This window comes from Asterias rubens, chromosome 2 (genome assembly GCF_902459465.1).
Source record: "Asterias rubens chromosome 2, eAstRub1.3, whole genome shotgun sequence".
Classification (NCBI taxonomy): domain Eukaryota; kingdom Metazoa; phylum Echinodermata; class Asteroidea; order Forcipulatida; family Asteriidae; genus Asterias; species Asterias rubens.
The window spans coordinates 10,305,757-10,326,642 of record NC_047063.1 but is presented as its reverse complement, the minus strand read 5'-3'; the positions used below and the strand labels follow the sequence as shown (position 1 = coordinate 10,326,642).

Genomic DNA, 20,886 nt, shown 5'->3' with positions numbered 1-20,886 from the left:
CGTCAGATGTTCAGGCTACCTGTTAGGTGGCCTGTTAACTGCATCTGACAGGCTGTGATTTGGTTTCCGACCATAGGTAGGACGCCATATAGGTCCTCATTGGTCCTCCCAGCATACATTGAGCGCCACTCGAAGCAGGTGTGCGTAGCATCAATACAATTTGGTGAAAGTTAAACATTTGCAGTTTACTTCTAAGAGGTTTTAACTCTGATTTAAACACTATGACATAAGTGTTTAAAAAGCTTTAAGTTCTTTTAATGGAACTACAATATGCATGTACATGTAGGTAACTGTCATATTTGAAACTGACCACAAAGCACTATCGATGTCAGTGATGTTTTTATGCAACAGATTTACCAAGAATAACTGACAACCAAAACCGACCACCAAAAAATGTACGTGCCGGAGGAATAGCTTCTTACACTAATAAGGTTTGAATTATGGAGCTTTGAAATTTGCTAGTTAGATTTGAATAATATCTTGTACAATGACTTGCTTAGTCACAATGTATTGCTTACATTTGAGTTCCTCAGACTATAGAGACAGTTGCTATGTCAAATGGTTCAGGGCAAGCTTTTGTATAGCAACCTCCAGATGAGCAGACCCTGGTAACGTTGTGACTTAAACACACCATTCAGAATTGTCTATGGGTTGGGTTACTATCTCTTACGTAACTATGCAAAAGTTTGCCCCCAATCATGTGACGTGTAGCAACTGTCTCGATAGTCTGAGGAATTCAAATGTAAGCGGTAACTTGTGATCAAGCACATCATTGTACCAGACATTAGTCAAATCTAACATGCAAATGGCTTATTTGTATTAAGATCCTCAGGGCCCAATTTCATAGAGCTGCTTTTAGAAGCAGAAAAATATTGCTTAGAAATTTCCTGCTTTTTAGCAGAAATGAGCAGGATACCGGTGACAACTTGAACACAATACATTGCAATTTGGCTGGTAACCTTATTCCGGTAAGCAAAATTACCTTAGCTGCTTTTTATGCTTAAGCAGCTTTATGAAATTGGGCCCTGGATGTTACTGTAGTATTTATTTTAGTGTGAAAGGCCTCCTGGGCTAGAGGTAACTACAATAACCCATAGTGTTTGCACAACATTGTTTTTAGATTGACACACTCATTGGGACAGATGAGTCAGCATGGCCAGTTTACAAATACAAGACCTTGGCTCGATTTCACAAAGCAATAACATCCATCGTAAGACAAATTGTCAGTATCACCGTAGTGATTTGCATTGTGACATCACACTTTACTAAGCAACTATGACTGATTTGCAGTTGCAATCAATTTTAGCTCTTTGTGAAATCGGCCCCTGGCTCATGTGTCACAATGGCCTTTACTTCTGGTGATTATACTCAAATTAAGGTGATCCAAAATCCATGGTCCATTGGAATTTCCAGGTCAGTCAGCAGACAAAACAACAACCAATATTCCGCAAAAAATAAAACATCCTGTGGTGACATCTCCAAGATGCATTCACAAACTTCAAGACATCCACGCAGAGTCCCAAGAATTTGTGATGATGGTAGCCAAAATCCAAGCGACTTTGTCCTTTTTACAAAAATGTTCTTTTGACGCTACCGTTTCTCACCGACGCTTGTATCCATGGAGCTGTCTAGTGTGGTATCCATTTGAATTTCAAGCCCTTTGTCATCCTCTGTGGAAAAAGTGAACAAAATATATAAATCTTTAGGAGGGGCTCCAAGGTCATATTCAGTTTAACGATGCACACATTTGTCTCAGTCCTTACAGGCCTGTGCACTTCGTTTTTAAAAGGGCAAGGGCACCGAGGCTTTTTTTTTAAGTAAAGGGCAACCTTTGAGCTAATTGTAAATTTCTACTGCACAGCATTTCAAGGGCATCGAGGCAGTGACCAGGAGGCATGGAGGCGATCGCCTTTGTTTCCTCCTATCAGTATCAGGCCTATCCTTAATGTATTATAAATGTTGGGGGGAAATTATAAGTCTCTCACCTCACATTAAAACAGTGTAAAATGTAATTGTACTTGATAGGCCGACCATTTCTTTGAGAGCAAATACATGAAGCAATATCTGTCAAACATAACACAATGATATTGAGGAACAACGGTGGAAACCTATCCAATCTTGTTAATGTATTAGCTGCCTTTGTATATACAAAACGACTAGGGTGTTTCACTCATATCACATCCGCAATAGAATTTGACTGCATATCTCTCTCCTCGCAAGTACCCATTTATACCCCAGGGTGAAGAGAAGCAATTATAGTAAAGTATCTTGCTCAAGGACACAAGTGTCACGACCGGGATTCGAACCCACACTCTGGTGACTGAGCACCAGAACTTGAATTCAATGCTCTTAAACACTCGGCCATGACACTCTTGATGTCTTTGTTACATTGATTTTTCTTTGTTGCACCCCTAAAAGAGAACTGAAAACTTGTCAACTCACCGTCTAGAATTCTCTGTAATTCTTGGATAGAACTGATGAGAACGTGGAACTGTTTTTTTCTGTCCTCGAGCTGGGAATATAAATATAATTTATAACAAAGTTACAAAATCGCTTCACATACATGTCAGATGGTGGCACCTAAAATGTCAATCCACATTTTCCCCAGCTTAATGATGCTGATCTTGAGAATTAAAGGCAGCGGACACTATTGGTAATTGACAAAGACCAGTCTTCTCACTTGGTGTATCTCATCATTTGCGTAAAAAAACAAACCTGTGAAAATTTGAACTCAATTGGGCGTCAAAGTTGCGAGATAATAATGAAAGAAAAAACACCCTTGTCACACGAAGTTATGTGCGTTTAGATGGTTGATTTCGAGACCTCAAATTCTAAACTTGAGGTCTCGAAATCAAATTCGTGGAAATCTACTTCTTTCTTGAAAACTACGTCACTTCAGAGGGAGCCGTTTCTCACAATGTTTTATACTATCAACCTCTCCCCGTTACTCGTTACCAAGTGAAGTTTTATGCTAATCATTATTTTGAGTAATTACCAATAGTGTCCACTGCCTTTAAGAGGTATAGTAAAACAACCACATAATAAACTCAGTGGACACTTGATTGCTTTTTTCCCACAATTGTTATGTATGCTGTGTTGTCACATACATAATACATACAACTCATGAAAGTTATATAAAATGTCATAGTCCTGTTTTGACTTTTTATAGCAATACAGTTAAACATCTCTCAGTTCATGTGTTTCCACTTGATTGCTTTTGTTACCACAATATAACTGTGGGCAACTCAAAGAAGAAGAAGAATATAAGAAAAGATTCTGCCATGGTCAAAATGTCAGAAGCCGTTGACCAGTTTGGGTAAACAGAAATAATATAATTGGTGAGCTTTCAGATTGAAACTATCAATAATCTGTGGGGCTTTTTCTCAGCTACCATCCACCTCCCCCCCCCCCTCAAAATGAATGTTTTAGAAAGAGGTAAAATTTGTGAGCTTTCAGATTGAATTTACAGAGAATCTGTTGAATTTTTCTTCTAAGCTACGACTCCCGTTCATCGTTTTTAATTTACCAACAATTTTCTTCTAAAAATTAATGTTTTAGAAAGAGGGGAAAAACCTTATAACACATGCAGCAGAGTCCAGCTTTCTCCAGAAGACGATCAGAGCATACTGATCGAATCGTTGAGTTGAAACCAACGGTTCTTTTCAAAACCACCCCAACTCATTTAGAGATAGCCATTACATGGTGTTACCGCAAACCTTTTCATATCTTATAACACTCCTTACCTTCTGCTGCAGAGACTGCTTACTGTTTTTCAGGGTGGAAAGCTCTTTATCCAGATCTTCTAGTTTCCTGCATTAGTCAGATAAAAGTATAAACACTTTGTTAAAGAACAATTTTTTTCTTTTAATTGGGTTGTCAAAGTTCTGAGTGTCATGCTCTGATACTGTCAGAGTGTGGGCTTGGTTTCCAGTCATGGCTTCTGTGACCATCATCGCCTGGTCATGGCTACAATTGTTTGAAGGGCTAACCTACAAGTTCATATGGTGTTGACTTATATCCTTTTTTCAGGCTATTTTATCAAACATTTTCAGATTTGTCTAAGGGCAAAAAAACACAACAATTGCAGTCAGACTAAAAGGGAAGGTACACGTTTGGTAATTGTCAAAGACCAGTCTTCTCACTTGGTGTATCCCATCATAACCATAAAATAACAAGCCTGTGAAAATTTGGGCTCAATTGGTCATCGAAGTTGCAAGAAAATTATGAGAAAAAAACACCCTTGTTGGACGAAATTGTAATCAGATAAGAATAAAAGACTTCTAGCTAGAAGTCTTTTATTATTTTTAGTGAGAAATTACCTCTTTCTCAAAAACTATGTTACTTCAGAGGGAGTCGTTTCCCACAATGTTTTATACTATCAACAGCTCTCCAATGCTTGTTACCAAGTCAGTTTTAAAGTTAATATTTGTTTTGAGTAATTATCAAACGTGTACCTTCTCTTTAAAGGGTCTATGTACTTTTTCCGAACACAAAACACAATGTGCACAGATTTACACAGTTTGAAGATTATGATTATAAAAAGCTTCCCTTGAAATTTTACTTACTGAGGTGCTGTAGTTTTTGAGAAATGAGTAAAACAAATAAGTTTCGTCTCAGTTTTAGCATGTAAAAAGGTATTAACCCGCTATGCTATGGTTTAGGTATCATATCATATCCTAAACGAAAATTATTTCGTGACTTGTTTTAATCATTTCTCAAAAACTACACAACCTTAGTTAGTAATAATTGAAGTGAAGCTTTTCACTATCATTATCTTCAACCCCTGTAAGTTTAATACAAATCTGTGGACATTTTGAAAAAGTAACCGAAAAGTAACAGAAGGTAATGGTGAAAGACTTCTCTTGAAATATTGTTCCATGAAATGCTTTACTTTTTGAGAAAACATTAAAACAATATCAATTCTCCATATCGAGAACTACGGATTTATTTTAAACACATGTCATGGCATGGCGAAACGTGCGGAAACAAGGGTAGGTTTCCCGTTATTTTCTCCCGACTCCGATGACCGATTGAGCCTAAATTTTCACAGGTTTGTTATTTTATATATAAGTTGTGATACACGAAGTGTGGGCCTTGGACAATACTAATTACCGAAAGTGTCCAATGGCTTTAAAGGCAGTGGACACTATTGGTAATAACTCAAAATAATTATTGGCATAAAACCTTTCTTGGTGACAAGTATTGGGAAGCGGTTGATAGTATAAAACATTCTGAGAAACGGCTCCCTCTAAAGTGCCATAGTTTTCGAGAAAGAAGTAATTTTCCACGAATTTGATTTTGAGACCTCAGATTTAGAACTTGAGGTCTCGAAATCAACCATCTAAGCGCACACAACTTCGTGTGTGACAAAGGCGTTTTTTTCTTTCATTATTATCTCCAGCTTCAATGACCGATTGAGCTAAAATTAACACAGGTTAGTTATTTTATGCATATGTTGAAATATACCAACTGTGAAGGCAAGTCTTTGACAATTACCAATAGTGTCCACTGCCCTTAAGTAGGAAGAATATCATGCATGTCTATGTGAGTTAATCTTTTCTTGTCTGTACTTTACTTACTTCATTGTTTCTTGCCTGTCCGGTTGGGTCTTAATCACTTTAGCTAGGGCGTCGTACTCTTGTCTGTTCTTACGGACTCTCTTGGCCTCCTGTACTTTCTGTTTGCAAGCTGTTATCTTAGTATGTGCCTCTTGAATACTCAACTCTGCGGGCATAAACAAAAAATCTTAAATGAAATTTATAATTTCATTTCAACTTAAGTCATTTAACATTCATCTAAAAAAAGAGCCTCCCCTATACCCACAGTGCAGCTCAGCCATACCACCCATCTACAGGAATTAAAGCCTCCCCTATACCCACAGTGCAACTCGGCCATACCACCCATCCCCAGGAATAAGAGCCTCCCCTACACCCACAGAGCAGCTCGGCCATACCAACCATCCCCAGGAATTAGAGCCTCTCCTATACCCACAGTGCAGCTCAGCCCTACCACCCATCCCCAGGAATTAGAGCCTCCCCTATACCCACAGTGCACCTCAGCCCTACCACCCATCCCCAGGAATTAGAGCCTCCCCAATACCCACAGAGCAGCTCAGCCCTACCACCCATCCCCAGGAATAAGAGCCTCCCCTATACCCACAGTGCAGCTCAGCCCTACCACCCATCCCTAGGAATTAGAGCCTCCCCTATACCCACAGTGCAGCTCAGCCCTACCACCCATCCCCAGGAATAAGAGCCTCCCCTATACCCACAGTGCAGCTCAGCCCTACCACCCATCCCTAGGAATTAGAGCCTCCCCTATACCCACAGTGCAGCTCAGCCCTACCATCCATCCCCAGGAATTAGAGCCTCCCCTATACCCACACAGCAGCTCAGCCCTACCACCCATCCCCAGGAATTAGAGCCTCCCCTATACCCACAGTGCAGCTCAGCCCTACCAACCATCCCCAGGAATTAGAGCCTCCCCAATACCCACAGAGCAGCTCAGCCCTACCACCCATCCCCAGGAATTAGAGCCTCCCCTTCACCCACAGAGCAGCTCAGCCCGACCACCCATCCCCAGGAATTAGGGCCTCCCCTAAACAGCTCATTAAAATTGGGCCCTGGTAGTTGCATCTTGGCTTTACCTATGTCACTGTAGAGGTCTTCATAGTTGGTTATCTCCTTGGTGTTCATGTCATGTATCAGCTTTGTCTTCTCCATAGAGAACTCCACCTGGGCTAAGATTGACTGCATCTTCTGATAAGTTGCTAGACTGAAGGGAAGAGACAATCCAAATCAACCATAGTGTTAGAAAGTTGATTACATCAGTCTCCTGACGATGACTAGAGCAAGCTATTCGAAACGTTGAGACCAATTCAGAACTGACTCTGCGGCAGTACAGTTAATTACGATCCCATAAGCTAAAGTAGTAGTCCAGTCTAATTTCTATACCATCCACCCTGGTAATAGTTAAAAGGAGGTTCTTTTCAGAACTGAGAAGTCTCTGGAACCCCCAATTATCTACTCCACGGCAGTAGAATAAAGCAAGACAATTCTCTAAGAACAAACTCTACCTGGCAAGTAGATACACACATGGTGTTACCGCAAACCAAATATACATAGATTACATCAGCACTCCTAAAAGGGCATGGGCAACAAGGCATTTTCTCCTTGGTAAAGCGCACCCTATGACTCATGAGGAAATTTTTAATTTGTAAATTTCTACCGGAGCACCAAGGCATTAGGCAATGACCAGGGGCATGGAGACAAGAGGCAATTGCCTTTGTTGCCTCCATTGAGCTTTAGTATGTAAGCCTAGTAACCTTATTTGCGACGTGCCATGGTCCAGCGGATACGAATAACGGACTCAAGCTATGGTGTTTCTGATCAGCAGAGTTTATCCAAGGGAAATCATTCGCTGGTACATAATTCTACATTAGTTTGTTTCTATCAAATTGATTTGGTAGCCTACCTCTCTTCCTCTGAGGAGTTACTATTACACCATTTGATGAACATCTTGAGGAGGGTGTTGATTCGACGATCATCTCCGCCACTCTCTCCTTCAATTAAAAGCCGTCTACGTATCACTTCATCTGCATCACAAACAATCAAAGTATGAAAGAGTCTTTATCTAATATTCAACAATTATTCTTTAAAGACACCTTTGGTAATTGTCAAAGACCTGTCTTCTCACTTGGTGTATCTCAACATATGCAACAAATATAAATTGGCCGTCAAATTTTGCGAGATAATAATGGAAGAAAAAATACCTTTGTCACAGGAAGTTATGTGCTTTCAAATGCTTGATTCGGACAAAATCAAATTTTTAGGTCTCGAAATCAAATTCAAGTATTTTAGTGGAAAATAACTTCTTTCTCAAAAATTATGTTACGAGGGAGCCGTTTGTTTCTCACAAAGTTTTATATTATCAACAGCTCTCCATTGATCATTGATCGTTATTACAGTGATAACTATTTAGTTCCTCATGCAAAAAAAGTTACAAGTATAAGGTCAAACAGTATTTATTATAGATACATGTACATTCAAGTATTTTGTTTAAGCCATTAAACCTACATATGAATTCCTATTTTTTTTTTCATCTTATTCCTTTCTAGTTCATGATTGAAGATAGGTTCATTGCGAGTTGCGATAATGTAACCCACCCAGGCGCGGATCCAAGGCCCCCCCCCCCTTTTTGTCGGGCAAAAAAACAAAGAGGGAGAAAAAAATAAGAAAAGAGAAAAAAGGCTGGCGGGCGGGGGACCGAGACAAAATAAACTACATCATCTTCACCATCTTCCTATACTGTGCAGAAACCTCCTCTGGATTACTCGCACCTGGCAGGGTATTTTTTTCAAAAAAGCTATTATTAACCCGTCGTAAGCCTACCTTGTACATTGTTTCATTAAACCACTGACCATTTCGCCCTTTACGATTCGAGCATGCTTCGTAACACTCCGGCTCCGCCGTCGGCAGGAGGAACGTTATATTATATATAACAATTCACAACTAGCGGCCGCGCGCGCCTATCCATTCATGCTGACTTTATTTATCATTTACAAATTCACCGGCGAATTTCTTGTGATTATACCCCCTTTTTATGCTATACAAACAAAAGATCTGGCACACTAGGGCCTGAACTGTATATACAGTAGGTAATGTGTTTTTTAACCCTCCATAATGCCAAAATAACTTCATAAAAAGGTGCCTAAAAAGCAAAACAATAAAATGATTGACTTACCATCGGCCATCGTTGCTGTACTAACTTCTTTGTACCTCTTGAGGGCGTTCGAGTTATTTACACTTCTGCATGTGTAGCAATCAATGCGATGCGAGCAGTCCAGTTCCAACACGACAGACAGGTAGGTAATTTCAATGTTTTACCAAATATTTAAACTGTAAAATAATTTTGGAACAAAATGACGATGTTGAAGTGACAGTGATGGTGTTAAACGTGTTTCCAGCAGTACCTTTTGTTGGCCTAGATTACTCCTAAATATGTTGATGTTTACGATGACACTGGATGGACTGAGTAAATACTGACAGATGAGCCCCTCGATTTGTCGTCTGTCATTTCTGTGTATGTATGTCGACCGTTTGTTGTCATCATCATTCATATATGTCACGTACTCAAGCCGGGTCTCAAAATCAGTTTAAATACTTTACTGAGGAATTACTTCTTTCTCAAAAACTACATAAGAGGGAGCCATTTCTCACAGTGTTTTATACTATCAACCAACAGCTCACCATTGCTCGTTTTTTTTACCATGGCATGGAGGTTTTATAGCTCCATGGTTATTATGTCCAAGTTCAACTCCAAGGGTCCAAGTAAAAAGTAAGTTTTTATGCAAACAAATATTTTGAGTAATTACCAAGTGCCTTTTGTTTTAACTACATTAATTACAGCTTTCTTTTTCTACAGATTCTAGAATGCTAATTAAGTGCACACTTAATTCTTTGTAATGATGTGAGTTAAATACAACAAGACAGTAACAATGGAGGACAATGTGTCAACAAAAGTCACGCAGTATGAGAAGTTTGTCAATGAAGTCTTAAGAAAAGATCTCCAGTAAGTCCTCAAATTAATTCTCTTGTCTTTTCAGTCTAGGACTGTGCCAAGTAATGAAGTGAAAGAAGGTACAACTTTTTATTTGAAATCATGTGGAGAATATCTGTATTAAACCGGCGAGTCGTCAAACTTGCTCTCATTGAATTGAAATGCCAGTTGGTAAACAGGCTTCATTCAACATTGACCTTAATCATGCTGCGTCCATCTTGGTCATGTTCCTTGTATCAATTTGCAGCAATGAATGTTAAAATTCGCTTCTAAGAAAGGAACCAGACTATTTTTTTGTCCATTCTCAGCAGTTGGGTTACATTGGTTTGAATAAGAGAAAAATCAAGACGACCACACCCTGATAAAGGTCCATACTACACCTGATCCCAGTTTCATAGATCTGCTTTAAGCACAAAAAGTACCCAAGTACAAAATAATTATGCTTTCAGAATAAGCTTACCAGCCAAAATATCATGTCTCATTTACAGTTTATGACTGGTGGCCTGCTCCTTTGTACTAAGCAGAAAATTAAAAGGATTTGCCAGTTGGCTAATGTGCTTTCTTGTACCCCCCCCCCAACGAAAATAATCTGTACTACAGTGTACTATACATGCTGCTGTTAATCCAACAGCTGCAAAGTTGATTCAGTGTCAGAACTGTGCACAACTTTTAACATGTTTTGATTTGTTTTACCTCCTCCAGGAAAGTCTTGGAGAGCAGGGACGACATCTACAAGCAGTTAGCGGATTATCTGCAATTGAAAACCACCGTTGAAAAACTTCAGGTAAATCTACACCCAGTCAGGATATTCTAATTTGATTGTGCTTTTACAAATTACATCAAAGTGAACTCAATATTCAAGGTTGTCTTCATAAGGGACTTTGATCAAAATTGTTTTTTTTTTATTATTAATAATACAAATTTCTGGTAATTAAACCAAGGATAACATTGGACACTAATGGTAAATTGTCGAAGACCAGTCTTCTCACTTGGTATGTCTGAACATACGCATAAAATAACATAGTTGTGAAAATTCAAGCTCAATTGGTCGTCGAAGTTGCGAGATAATAATGAAAGAAAAAAAACACCCTTGTCACACAAAGTTGTGTGCTTTCAGATGCTTGATTTCGAGACCCCAAATTCTAAATCTGAGGTCTCGAAATCAAATTCGTGGAAAAATACTGCCTTATCGAAAACTACATCACTTCAGAGGGAGCCGTTTCTCACAATGTTCTATACTATCAACCTCTCCCCATTACTCATTACCAAGTAAGGTTTTATGCTAATAATTATTTTGAGTAATTACCAATAGTGTCCACTGCCTTTAATCACTGTTGGTCGTAAGCCTGGGGAAACATCTAATAAGAGTACTTGTTATGTACACAAGAAACACCAGGGTAACCCCCTACTCTTCCACGATAAGTGTTCTACCAACCCTAGTACACTGAACAGGCTAATGTCCCATCTAAAGGATTAAGTATCTTGCTCAAGAACCCTTGAGTGCCATGACGATTGGGCATCTAACCTACACAAATTTGATCAAAAGCACCAGAGCTTGAGTTTGGTGCTTTAAACCACTTGGCCATGAAACACCATTTTTAGATGTATTGACAACAATGTAGCAACAGTTTAGCAAAGCATTGATCATTAGACTAACAATCAACTGTAAACCCTTTTTGTCTATGTCTAGGATGCTGATGTCATTAAGGAAGGACTGAAAACTAAAATTGACCTAGGATGCAACTTCTATGTACAAGCGAATATGTAAGTGACTACAAGGCATGATGGTATGATTTTGAACAATGGAAGTCAAAAATATAAAAAAAATGTTGATCTCAGTATACAGCATCAGTGTTGAAACCACGATGGGCGGTGTTGGGCAGGCTTGCCCAGGACTCACAATTTTTGCCTAGCTCTATAATAATAATAATAAGAACAACACTTACAGTGCGCCGGTATCCACCACAAGTGATGTTCATTGCGCAAGGAAGAAACACAAAAAATTAATGAAAAGCAGCTGTGAAAACGTGGGCTTTGAGGGCCTCTTTATGAACAGATGTCATGTTGCGGATATTAAGAGGCAGGTTATTCCAAAGCAGGTGACCAGCATGAGCTTATCTCCCCAATTGTTGTGGGTTTGGGGAACAACCGGTATGAAGAAGTGGATGATCTAAGACGTCTAGATGGATTATAAGGGGGTAATTAATTGACAATTATACTGAGTTGATGAAAGAGATCGCCCTGTTTGGTAAATGGCTGAAACACTCACTGTAATTTGTACAGTTATAAGAAGGAACTAGTGAGAGAACTGTGAAACTGAGCTCCATAAGCAACTTATGCTATTAGGGGAGAGGGAAGGCTTCGCCCTGTTGGGTAAATGGCTGAAACAATCGCTGTAATTTGTACAGTTATCAGAATATATAGTGAGAAAACTATGAAACTGAGCTTCATAACAAACTTATGCTATTAGGGGAGAGGGAAGTGTTCGCCCTGTTGGATAAATGGCTGAAACAATCGCTATAATTTGTACAGTACATGGTACTGTGTCATCAGAAGAATCGACGAGAGAACTATGAAACTGAGCTCTTTAAGAAACTTGTGAATTCAGGGGTGAGTCTAGTGGAGAAATATCCCACCTGAGAAGAAGGTGCAGCATTTTCAACAACACATCCCGACACTAAGTGCGAGTGTACAGTTGTCAGAAGAGTTAATTAGAGAATTGTGAACCTGAGATTCACAAGAAACTTGTGAGTTTCAGGGGAGGAGTGGAGAAGTATCCTCCGATAGGCAGCAGTTTCAATGACAGATCCTGATGCTTGTCTCAAGATGTTTCACTTGAAATGGAATGACAATACAGTAAAGGATAGGATTAGAGAGCATGATAATAAGAGTTAGATCAGATAACTATAAAACTGAGCGTCACAAGAAACTTGTGCATTCAGGGGAGAGTGTAATGATAAAGTATCCTCCGCTAAGCAGAAGGGGCAGCAGTTTCAATTACAAATCCTGATGCTTGTCTAAAGACGTTTCAATTGAAATGGAATGAGTATGACAATACAGTAATAAAGGATAGGAACAGAGAGCATGCCAATAAGAGTTTATAAGAGAACTATCCTCCGAAGGGGCAGCAGTTTCAATTACAGATCCTGATGCTTGTCTCAAGACGTTTCAATTGAAATGGAATGAGTATGACAATACAGTTATAAAGGATAGGAACAGAGAGCATGCAAATAAGAGTTAATAAGAGAACTATGAAACTGAGCTTTTCAAGAAATTGTGAATTCGGGGGAGAGTGTAGTGGAAAAAATATCCTCGGCTGAGCAGAATGTGCAGCAGTTTCAATTACAGATCCTGATACATGTCTCAAGACGTTTCAATTGAAATGGAATAACCATACAGAAAAAGATAGGAACAGAGAGCATGATAATAAGAGTTTGAGTATATAACTATGAAACTGAGCGTCGCAAGAAACTTGTGAGTTCAGGGGAGAGTCTAGTGGGAAAAATAGCAGTTTCAATGACAGATCCTGATGCTTGTCTCAAGACTTTTAAATGGAGACGGAATGAGTATGACAATACAGTGAATTATAGGATCAGAGAACATATTAATAATAAAACATGCCCCTTCCGGGGGGGGGGGGGGGGGAATCACTTGTTTCATTCAACTTTCTATTCATTGCTGTTTTGTACTATATTTTCTTTTGATTTGTGGCAGAATAAAACATATTCTTTCTATAATTTGTTGAACGTTGTCTGTTTGTAGTGTTGGATCTTCTATTTTCTTAATAAGACATTGTGACATTTGCTTAAGAAATGGGTGGTTTGTTGATTGTAACTTCCACATCCCATTGAATGAACATAATCCGTTCATAATTGACCAAGATGTAACAAGATTTGTTGCAACATAGCGTAAAATTTGCCTTATTAATTATGATATCAAAGTTGGGTAAGCATGTCCACCAACTTAAGTTAAAGGCAGTGGACACTATTGGTAAATTACTCAAAATAATTATTGGCATAAAACCTTTATTGGTAACTAGTAATGGGGAAAGGTTGATAGTATAGAAATATTGAGTGGCTCAGAGTGGAATGGGAGGAATATTATCCCAAGGTAAAATTTGGATTGTTCCACCAATCAAATGACAAAGATCTGTATGTCAGTTATATAATATAAATTATTGTGAGAAACGGCTCCCTCTGAAGTGATAAAGTTTTCGAGAAAGAAGTAATTTTCCACGAATTTGATTTCGAGACCTCAAGTTTAGAATTTGAGGTCTCGAAACCAAGTTGATACAACCGTTGAAGAGTTGAGAACACAACTTGGAATTGTTGATTAAGAACTTGGAATATTTGTGGAAAAGACGTTGAAAGGCGATAAAACCTTTGGAAGAGTTGGTTAAGAGGTCATACAACAATTGGATAGGTGGATACAACAGTTAGGAGAGTTGACCAAACAACTGTTCCACTTTGAAGAACTTGGAAAAGTTGTGAAAACACCTTGGAAGAATTTCGAAGAAAACTTTGAAAAAAGAGTTGAATAAGAACTTGGAAGAGTTGATAAGTTGAGAACAAACTTTAAGAGTTGACTAAGAAGACCTTATAACAGGTGATACAATAACTGGAAGAATTGATTAAGAACTTAGAAGAGTTGAGAAAACAACTTGGAAGTGTTCATTAAGAACTTGGAATACTTGGGTAAAGAGTTGATTAAGAAGAACTTACAACAGGAAGAGTTGTGAAAACAAATTGGAAGTGTTCATTACAAACTTGGAATATTTGGGTAAAAACCTGGCAAATTCAAAAGACTTCGAGAAGTGATGAAACATTTGAAAGAGTTGATTAAGAAAAACTGTTCTACTTAGAAGAGTTGATTAAGAACTTTGGAGAAGTGATACAACAAACGGAAGAGTTGATTAAGAACTAAGAAGAGTTGAGAAAACAACTTGTAAAGAATTGAGATGAAAAAACTTTGAGGAGTTGAATGATAACCTGGAAGAGTTGGTCAAGAACAAGATTTAGGAAAAACTTTGAAAACTTGGAAAATTAATAAAATTTGGAGTTGATTTAGAACTTGGAAGAGTTGAGGAAAAGCTTGGAACAGTTAATAAAGAAAAAACCATAGAAGAGTTGATTAAGAACTTCGAAGATTTGGTTAAGAGTTGATAGATTTGAAGGAAGAAACTCAAAAGAAACTTTTGAAACTTTTGAAAAAAAATAGACACCGGGAAGACTTGGTAGATACTTTCGGGGACGATTTTTTGGAGTGAGAAATAGGATAGTTAAAAGATAGCTCTGATAAAGGTTTGCACTCAGGACCATTGGCCTGTGGCCGCATATGCTCCGTTCCATGTTGTGCGTGTGGCGTGATTTTTCAAGATAGTTTTTCATACTCACATGTCCAAATGTAGCTGAAGATGAAGTTCAATCTGGAGTGTCGTTGTTCCATGATGTGGCGAGGTTAGTAAAGATATGTGTTCATACTCACAGGTTCAAATGAAGTTCCATCTGAAGTGTCCTCTGACAAAAGAAGTTCCATCTGAAGTGTCCTCAGCTAATTCAAGTTCAAATTAGTAAACCCAACACCAGTGTAACTAATCATTTGGAATGGGGTCAGGGAGATTAACAAAATAATACCGATTTCAGCATGTTTCTTATTAACTCTTTCTCAAGATGACTGGTACCAAAACCAATTTGTAACAAACAATAAGTCTAAAAGAGTTAAAAAACAACAGTAAAAGAAACGAGTTTAAAAAAATTCTAGAAAAAAAAGTTGACAAAATCGGTCGAAGAAAATTTAAAGAGTTGAGAACAAAAGTTTGAATATTAACTAATTCTCAAAATGACTGGTACCTGAACGACTTTGGTTCTGGTACCGTTTTTTTTACTTGTTTATTCCGGTATTTATTATTTTGAGCCATTCGTAGATGTCCAGCTACGTTTTCAGACCAAAAAATAAAGAATTCCTAATGAAAAAATAGTTACTACTTTTGTTTTGAGAGTTAAGGGGGTGGGGTGGGGACAGCCAGCATGGCAATCTAACTGAAATCGAAGCATACACGACAATATAAATCCCATAATAAAAATCACAAGATTGTATAAATTTAAAGACAGCCCAACCTTTAGTTTTTGAGGAACAACACACATAAGCGTGCAGCTCTCTATGTGACAACCAACTTGGTGACCAATTTAAACAGTTTCAAAAAAGCCAAAAATTAAAACGGTCTGTATACGAACGGTTCGATGAGAAGTTCCGAGGGAGTGAACAGAAAGTGTGATTGGAAATTTGAAGGTTGATACAAAAAGTATACTTAAGGAATTCCTTGAGGGCAGTTGGAAGCAGCCAAACAGTACAATATAAAGTTGGCCTGGCTTAAATAGACAACACAAAATTGAGTTGTAAAAATAACAGAAATTTGCATCGGCCCCCAAAAAAAGCCTACCCTCGGAAGCTTGGCATTAAGATAAAGATTTCCAAACTCAGTAGGTAGATCTCTGTAAAGTGATTTTTGGTTCTGAGAAGAACCGGTGGTCTCTATATTTCAGACAGTTTACAGTGTCCGTCAGGAAACTGCAGGACTCCAACTCTTGCTCATACGGGAGAGTGGTAGCTGTAGATGCGTGTTGCAGCAGGAAGGGCGTAGTGAGCAGTCTAGGGTCCTAAATGAACTGACTTTGGGTATAGAAGACCCTTAGTCTTGGGGGAGACAGGTTATGAATAGACTAGGTTCCTAATCAAATTGACTTCAGGTATAAATGACCAAAGCTCCGAGGGGGACTGGTGTATTGCTTGGAACAAGGAGTTGGTTCTTCAATCAGTGAGTAATCTGAAGAAGAAAAAAAAGACACAATATTAATCATTTCATCAAAAGTCATCTAGCAAGACATTGCATGGCTGTTATTAAACGATATTTATGGCCATACAATGTCAACATGAAATGGTATCGATAGATTGTACAAGGTTGCTTTGAAAATGACTTGAGCAGTTCAACATGAACTGGGTATGTTTTCAAGAGATGCATCACAACTGGACAACAGGAGTTTTGACGAAATGTCAAAGGCACCACACAAGCTAGTGAGAATAAAAACATTCAGAGTACCAAAGTTATTTGGTTGGTAAGTTTTTAAAGGGCTGGACAACACATTGATAGTTTCAAAAGATTGCGCACCATTGGGCCATGAACTTGAAGCGAGTTGAAAATTTATTCAGCTCAGCAAGTTTTGAGGGACTCAACATTCTGCTTGTCAGAGATGGCATAGTTGTGGCTTAGGAATAATACGAGTTTACTAAAAGTGTATTAAAAACACAAGGTTCATAAAATGTCCATATACCTTCAATAGTGTCATGGCAATCTATGTTGTAGAACCTCCAGTGATGTTCTTGTGTTCCAGGTTGACATGCTTTCAACATCTGTGTTAGCAGCAGCCAACCCTGTCTAAGGACAGCTAGCATGGCAGCCTAAATGAAATCAACGCATACATGACAATATAATTCCCATAATAAAATCTCAAGAATGCCACAATTTACAAAATACTTGACAAATGATTTTCGGTAAATTAAAAAATGGCTCAACATCTTAGTGTTTGAGGATCAACATAACATGAGTTTGCACCTTTCCACATCACAACCAACTGGGTGACCAATCTAAACAAAGTCAACACATAAGTTAGGGTCTGAACACAATTGATTTGGTAAAAGAATAAAAAAAAAACCAGCTAATGAACAGTTTGATATTTGAAAATTACTAGGATGAAAAGTCTTGAGGATGGACAGAGTGTTTTTGGAAAGTTTAGGGGTTGATACAAAAATTATACTTAATAAGTTCCTTCCAGCAGAACAAAGCATCCAACCTGTGTTCTCATGAAGGTTTGATGCACATGTCTTGATGGGGACTCTAGACGTTGTTGTCATCACTGCTGTTTTTATTGGGCTGTTTCTGTTCAATCTCTACTGTCTTGGAAGCGAGGTGGTCCGCTTGAGTGTTCTGACCCTCTTCAAGAGCCTCCTTAAATCTGAAGTAGTTGAAAAATAACAAAAACAAGCATTTATAAAGCGTCATCCATTTATTTACTGAGAGTAGAAATGTTTAAGTTATGCAAAGATTTTGAAATACAAGACCCATAATTATGTACAACATCATTTGCCAAACAAACTAGAAACACCAGGGCAAAACCTTTATGAGGAATACAACTTTGGCTCTTCAATCTTCAGAGACAAGGTCACTGCTATTTAGCATGTACATGGCAGCTGGAGAAGAGATAACTAAAGTATTTAAAGCTTATATCTTTTGTAGAGTCTGGGTTTCATTTCGTGTCAAAATCGTATACAAACATGCACAAAAGAGAGTTGACACACAAAGTTACGCGCATTGTTCGGAAGCCGTTCTTTATTGTGTAAGAAACCAGTAGCTCCCCCTTGCATAACGCATAACGCGTAACGCTACACGTACGCTGAGGTCACGTGCACCTTTTTCAAAACAGAGAACAGCTATTGTCCAATGATCTAGTGCCTCCTTTTTGAGAGTGTGGCGTCATATGCAATTGGTCTGTATGCTGTACATTACTTAAATTAAATATACCGCACAACATATGCTGGTCTACAATGGGACAATTGAAGTATCAGTAGGTTGTCAAATTTATGAAGGACTAGATAACATGAGGTTGGAGAAAATTTAACAGACAAAAAGACAACATCAGTTCAAGAACAGTTTGAGGTTTGAAAATCAGTAGGATGAAAAATTAATAAGGGACTGGACAGGGTGTGCATTTGGAAAATTGAAGGGTTGATACAAAAAGTATACTTACTGAATTTCTTGAGGGCAGTACGAAGCATCCAACCAGTGTTCTGATGATGGTTTGAGGCTGTGTCTTGATGGGGACTCTAGACGTTGCGTTCATCACTGCTATTCTCATTGGATAGTTTCTGTTCAATCTCTAACGTCTTGGAAGCAAGGTGGTCTGCTCGAGTATTCTGACCCTCTTCAAGAGCCTCCTTGATCTTAGGTAGTTGAAAATAATAAAATCAAACATTTATAAAGCCTATAATCCATTTAGAAATACTTGTTGAATTACAAGACCCATATATACAACATCATTTGTCAAACATGCCAGATACAATTGGGTTCTAGGCCTGGGCGAATAGTTTGAATATCTGGTTAATGGCGAATACCGATTTTGACCGGATATCCGCAAGGGGCACAGGTACTATAGTGCTGGGAGAATAGTGAAATTTGGTATTCGGTTAACCGCTTGCCAACTGTCCGAAATTAACCGGATATTCAATTTTTTTCCCCCCAGTACGTACATGCTTAATAGTGAGCGCCACGACCGCTAGATGGTGCTGTTTTTGGGGTGTTTTTTCGCTAGAGGGCGCTGTTCATTTGTGGTCGTTCGAACGAGATCTTGTGACCGTGTGTTAGGAAACAGGGTGACAAATGGGTGGATTGATCTTAGTTTCAGACAGTGTCACTCGGTTCATTTATAAAAAATAACCGGATCTAATTTAAAGATGGCGATTCACTTTTTCTTTTTGATGTCATGTAATCTTTCGACAAAAAACGTCGGAAATGTCATTGTTTTAACTCTTTACAGAGGTATGATTTTATGCTGTTTTATGCTGTCTTAATAGATGTTTCATTTCAGACAACACACTCCTTTGGTTGTCGCCCCGACGATTGCGGATAACGTAAATAATGTGCTTGCACAATGAGCATCAAAACAGATTGAGACAGGTACTACATACATGTCCACTATTATCAACATATAATTATTCCACAAAACAGATAAGCAGTTCTGATTATTTAGCGTACATTTCACAGTTTTTGATATTTTTTTCAATTTTTTTCGCCTTTATTGCTGAGTTAAATCACAAATTAACTGAAATAACAGATTTTAAATAAAACTTGAAGACATAAAAGTCACATGTTTGGAGTTCAAGAATGGTATGGTTCAGAAACAGTTTTCCAAAGAATAAACACTTCTCTGTGCAAATTACACACAAACATTTAAAATTAACTTTAAAAAAATCTAAAACAGGAAAAAATTGCACAACTAAGCTCAACAGAACACAAGGGAAATGAAGATTGAATGGGGTTGAAACACAGTTCAGAGACAGTCCTTTTATCTGGCATTGTAAATCACAGTGGCAAAGCTTAAGGTTCTTGGCACACCAAATTTTACGATGGTCAGAAAAACCTAAAGAAGCAATCACTTTGAAATAAAACCCCTTTTTCTGAACAGTTGATGTGTTAAAATTAAGTTGTGTGAGGCTGTCATCTTGCAATAGAGTCATCATGAAAACCTAATCATATTTTTTGTAACACTGCATTTCATCTGAGTTTACTTAATGGATAGGTGAGGCAGCACAGTGCAGTAATATGGTTCAATTGGATAAAACTATTGCCACAAAAATGTGGAAATTTTTTCAAAAACATGTCTTTGTTTATTCAGAAAAGTACAAAGAAAAAAACACAATCTGAATCACTGGCAAGTCCCACACATTTTAGGCTTTTACACAGCACCTTCACAACATTGGTATTGAATGGAAAGCTTGTAATATCAGCAGTTCAATAAAAATTGTTGATGTCATAGCTTAATTTTTCGAAGAGACTTTTTAAGGGGAAGGGGGTTGTCTGACATATTTTTTCTCCAAAATGTATGTTTGCAAAAACATGCAACTTGCTGGGACAAGAAACTTTACCGCATTTCAATTACTGAACAAAACAAGTATGGATTTCATTAGTGAAGATCTATTTAGCTTCATATCACTATTTTAGAAAACTAATAATTTTATGTCATAACATAAACAAAACGTGATTTTACCTTTGATCCCTCAACAATCTCACCATCTCCACTCAGCATCATCTTTCAGGAGCTGATATGAGTAGATATTGTCACCTTCGTCAATAAACCCGTCTGGGTACCAGCTGTCAGGAACCCAATAATTTTGGAAGAAAAGTACACACGCTATTAGTTAACTATTCAACTCAGTTAAAAAACATTTTGTCCATAATGCAAATAAACGACTATTTGGTAAGAAACTGCTCTATAATTGCGAGGTCGTGGGTTTTAATCCCAGATGCCTGTGATTTTTTTCACAGAGCTTGGGAAAGTACTGAGTATACATTACTAACACACGTTGGTGTGTACAGTGGGTTAAACCAAAATTATTACTCTTTATCCCATTTGCAAATTTCCATCTAGCAATATAAACAAATGCAATAATACAAGAGTATGTAGCTGAATTAACAACAGAAAGGGCATATTATTTAGATAGTGTCATTCCTAGCGGTTTGGTATTTTTGTGTACCTTCCCAAAACCAAAAGCTACAAA

The 20,886-nt window shown here is 38.1% G+C and overlaps 2 protein-coding genes across 2 annotated transcripts; one reads left to right on the top strand and one right to left on the bottom strand.

The window, feature by feature from the left end:
* Nucleotides 1-1,253: 1,253 nt before the first annotated feature.
* Nucleotides 1,254-8,869, bottom strand: LOC117303066 (THO complex subunit 7 homolog; the record flags this gene model as incomplete). Its single annotated transcript, XM_033787127.1, has 7 exons — nt 1,254-1,670; nt 2,443-2,512; nt 3,744-3,810; nt 5,580-5,724; nt 6,647-6,774; nt 7,474-7,594; nt 8,743-8,869. Coding segments are annotated over 7 exons (738 nt in total), but the record flags the coding sequence as incomplete, so codon positions are not given.
* On the top strand, nt 8,810-13,193 carry LOC117307076 (protein UXT-like). Its single transcript, XM_033791728.1, has 4 exons — nt 8,810-8,863; nt 9,424-9,570; nt 10,261-10,342; nt 11,249-13,193. Exons 2-4 carry the CDS (start codon nt 9,497-9,499, stop codon nt 11,324-11,326), a joined length of 234 nt encoding a protein of 77 aa, XP_033647619.1. The 5' UTR covers nt 8,810-8,863; nt 9,424-9,496; the 3' UTR covers nt 11,327-13,193.
* The last annotated feature ends 7,693 nt before the right edge of the window (nt 13,194-20,886 follow it).

Coding starts and splice junctions, on each gene's coding strand:
- LOC117307076 (XM_033791728.1), top strand. CDS start 9,497: ATGGAGGACAATGTGTCAACAAAAGTCACGCAGTATGAGAAGTTTGTC. Junction 9,571..10,260: donor GTCTTAAGAAAAGATCTCCA/GTAAGTCCTCAA, acceptor TACCTCCTCCAG/GAAAGTCTTGGAGAGCAGGG. Junction 10,343..11,248: donor CCACCGTTGAAAAACTTCAG/GTAAATCTACAC, acceptor GTCTATGTCTAG/GATGCTGATGTCATTAAGGA.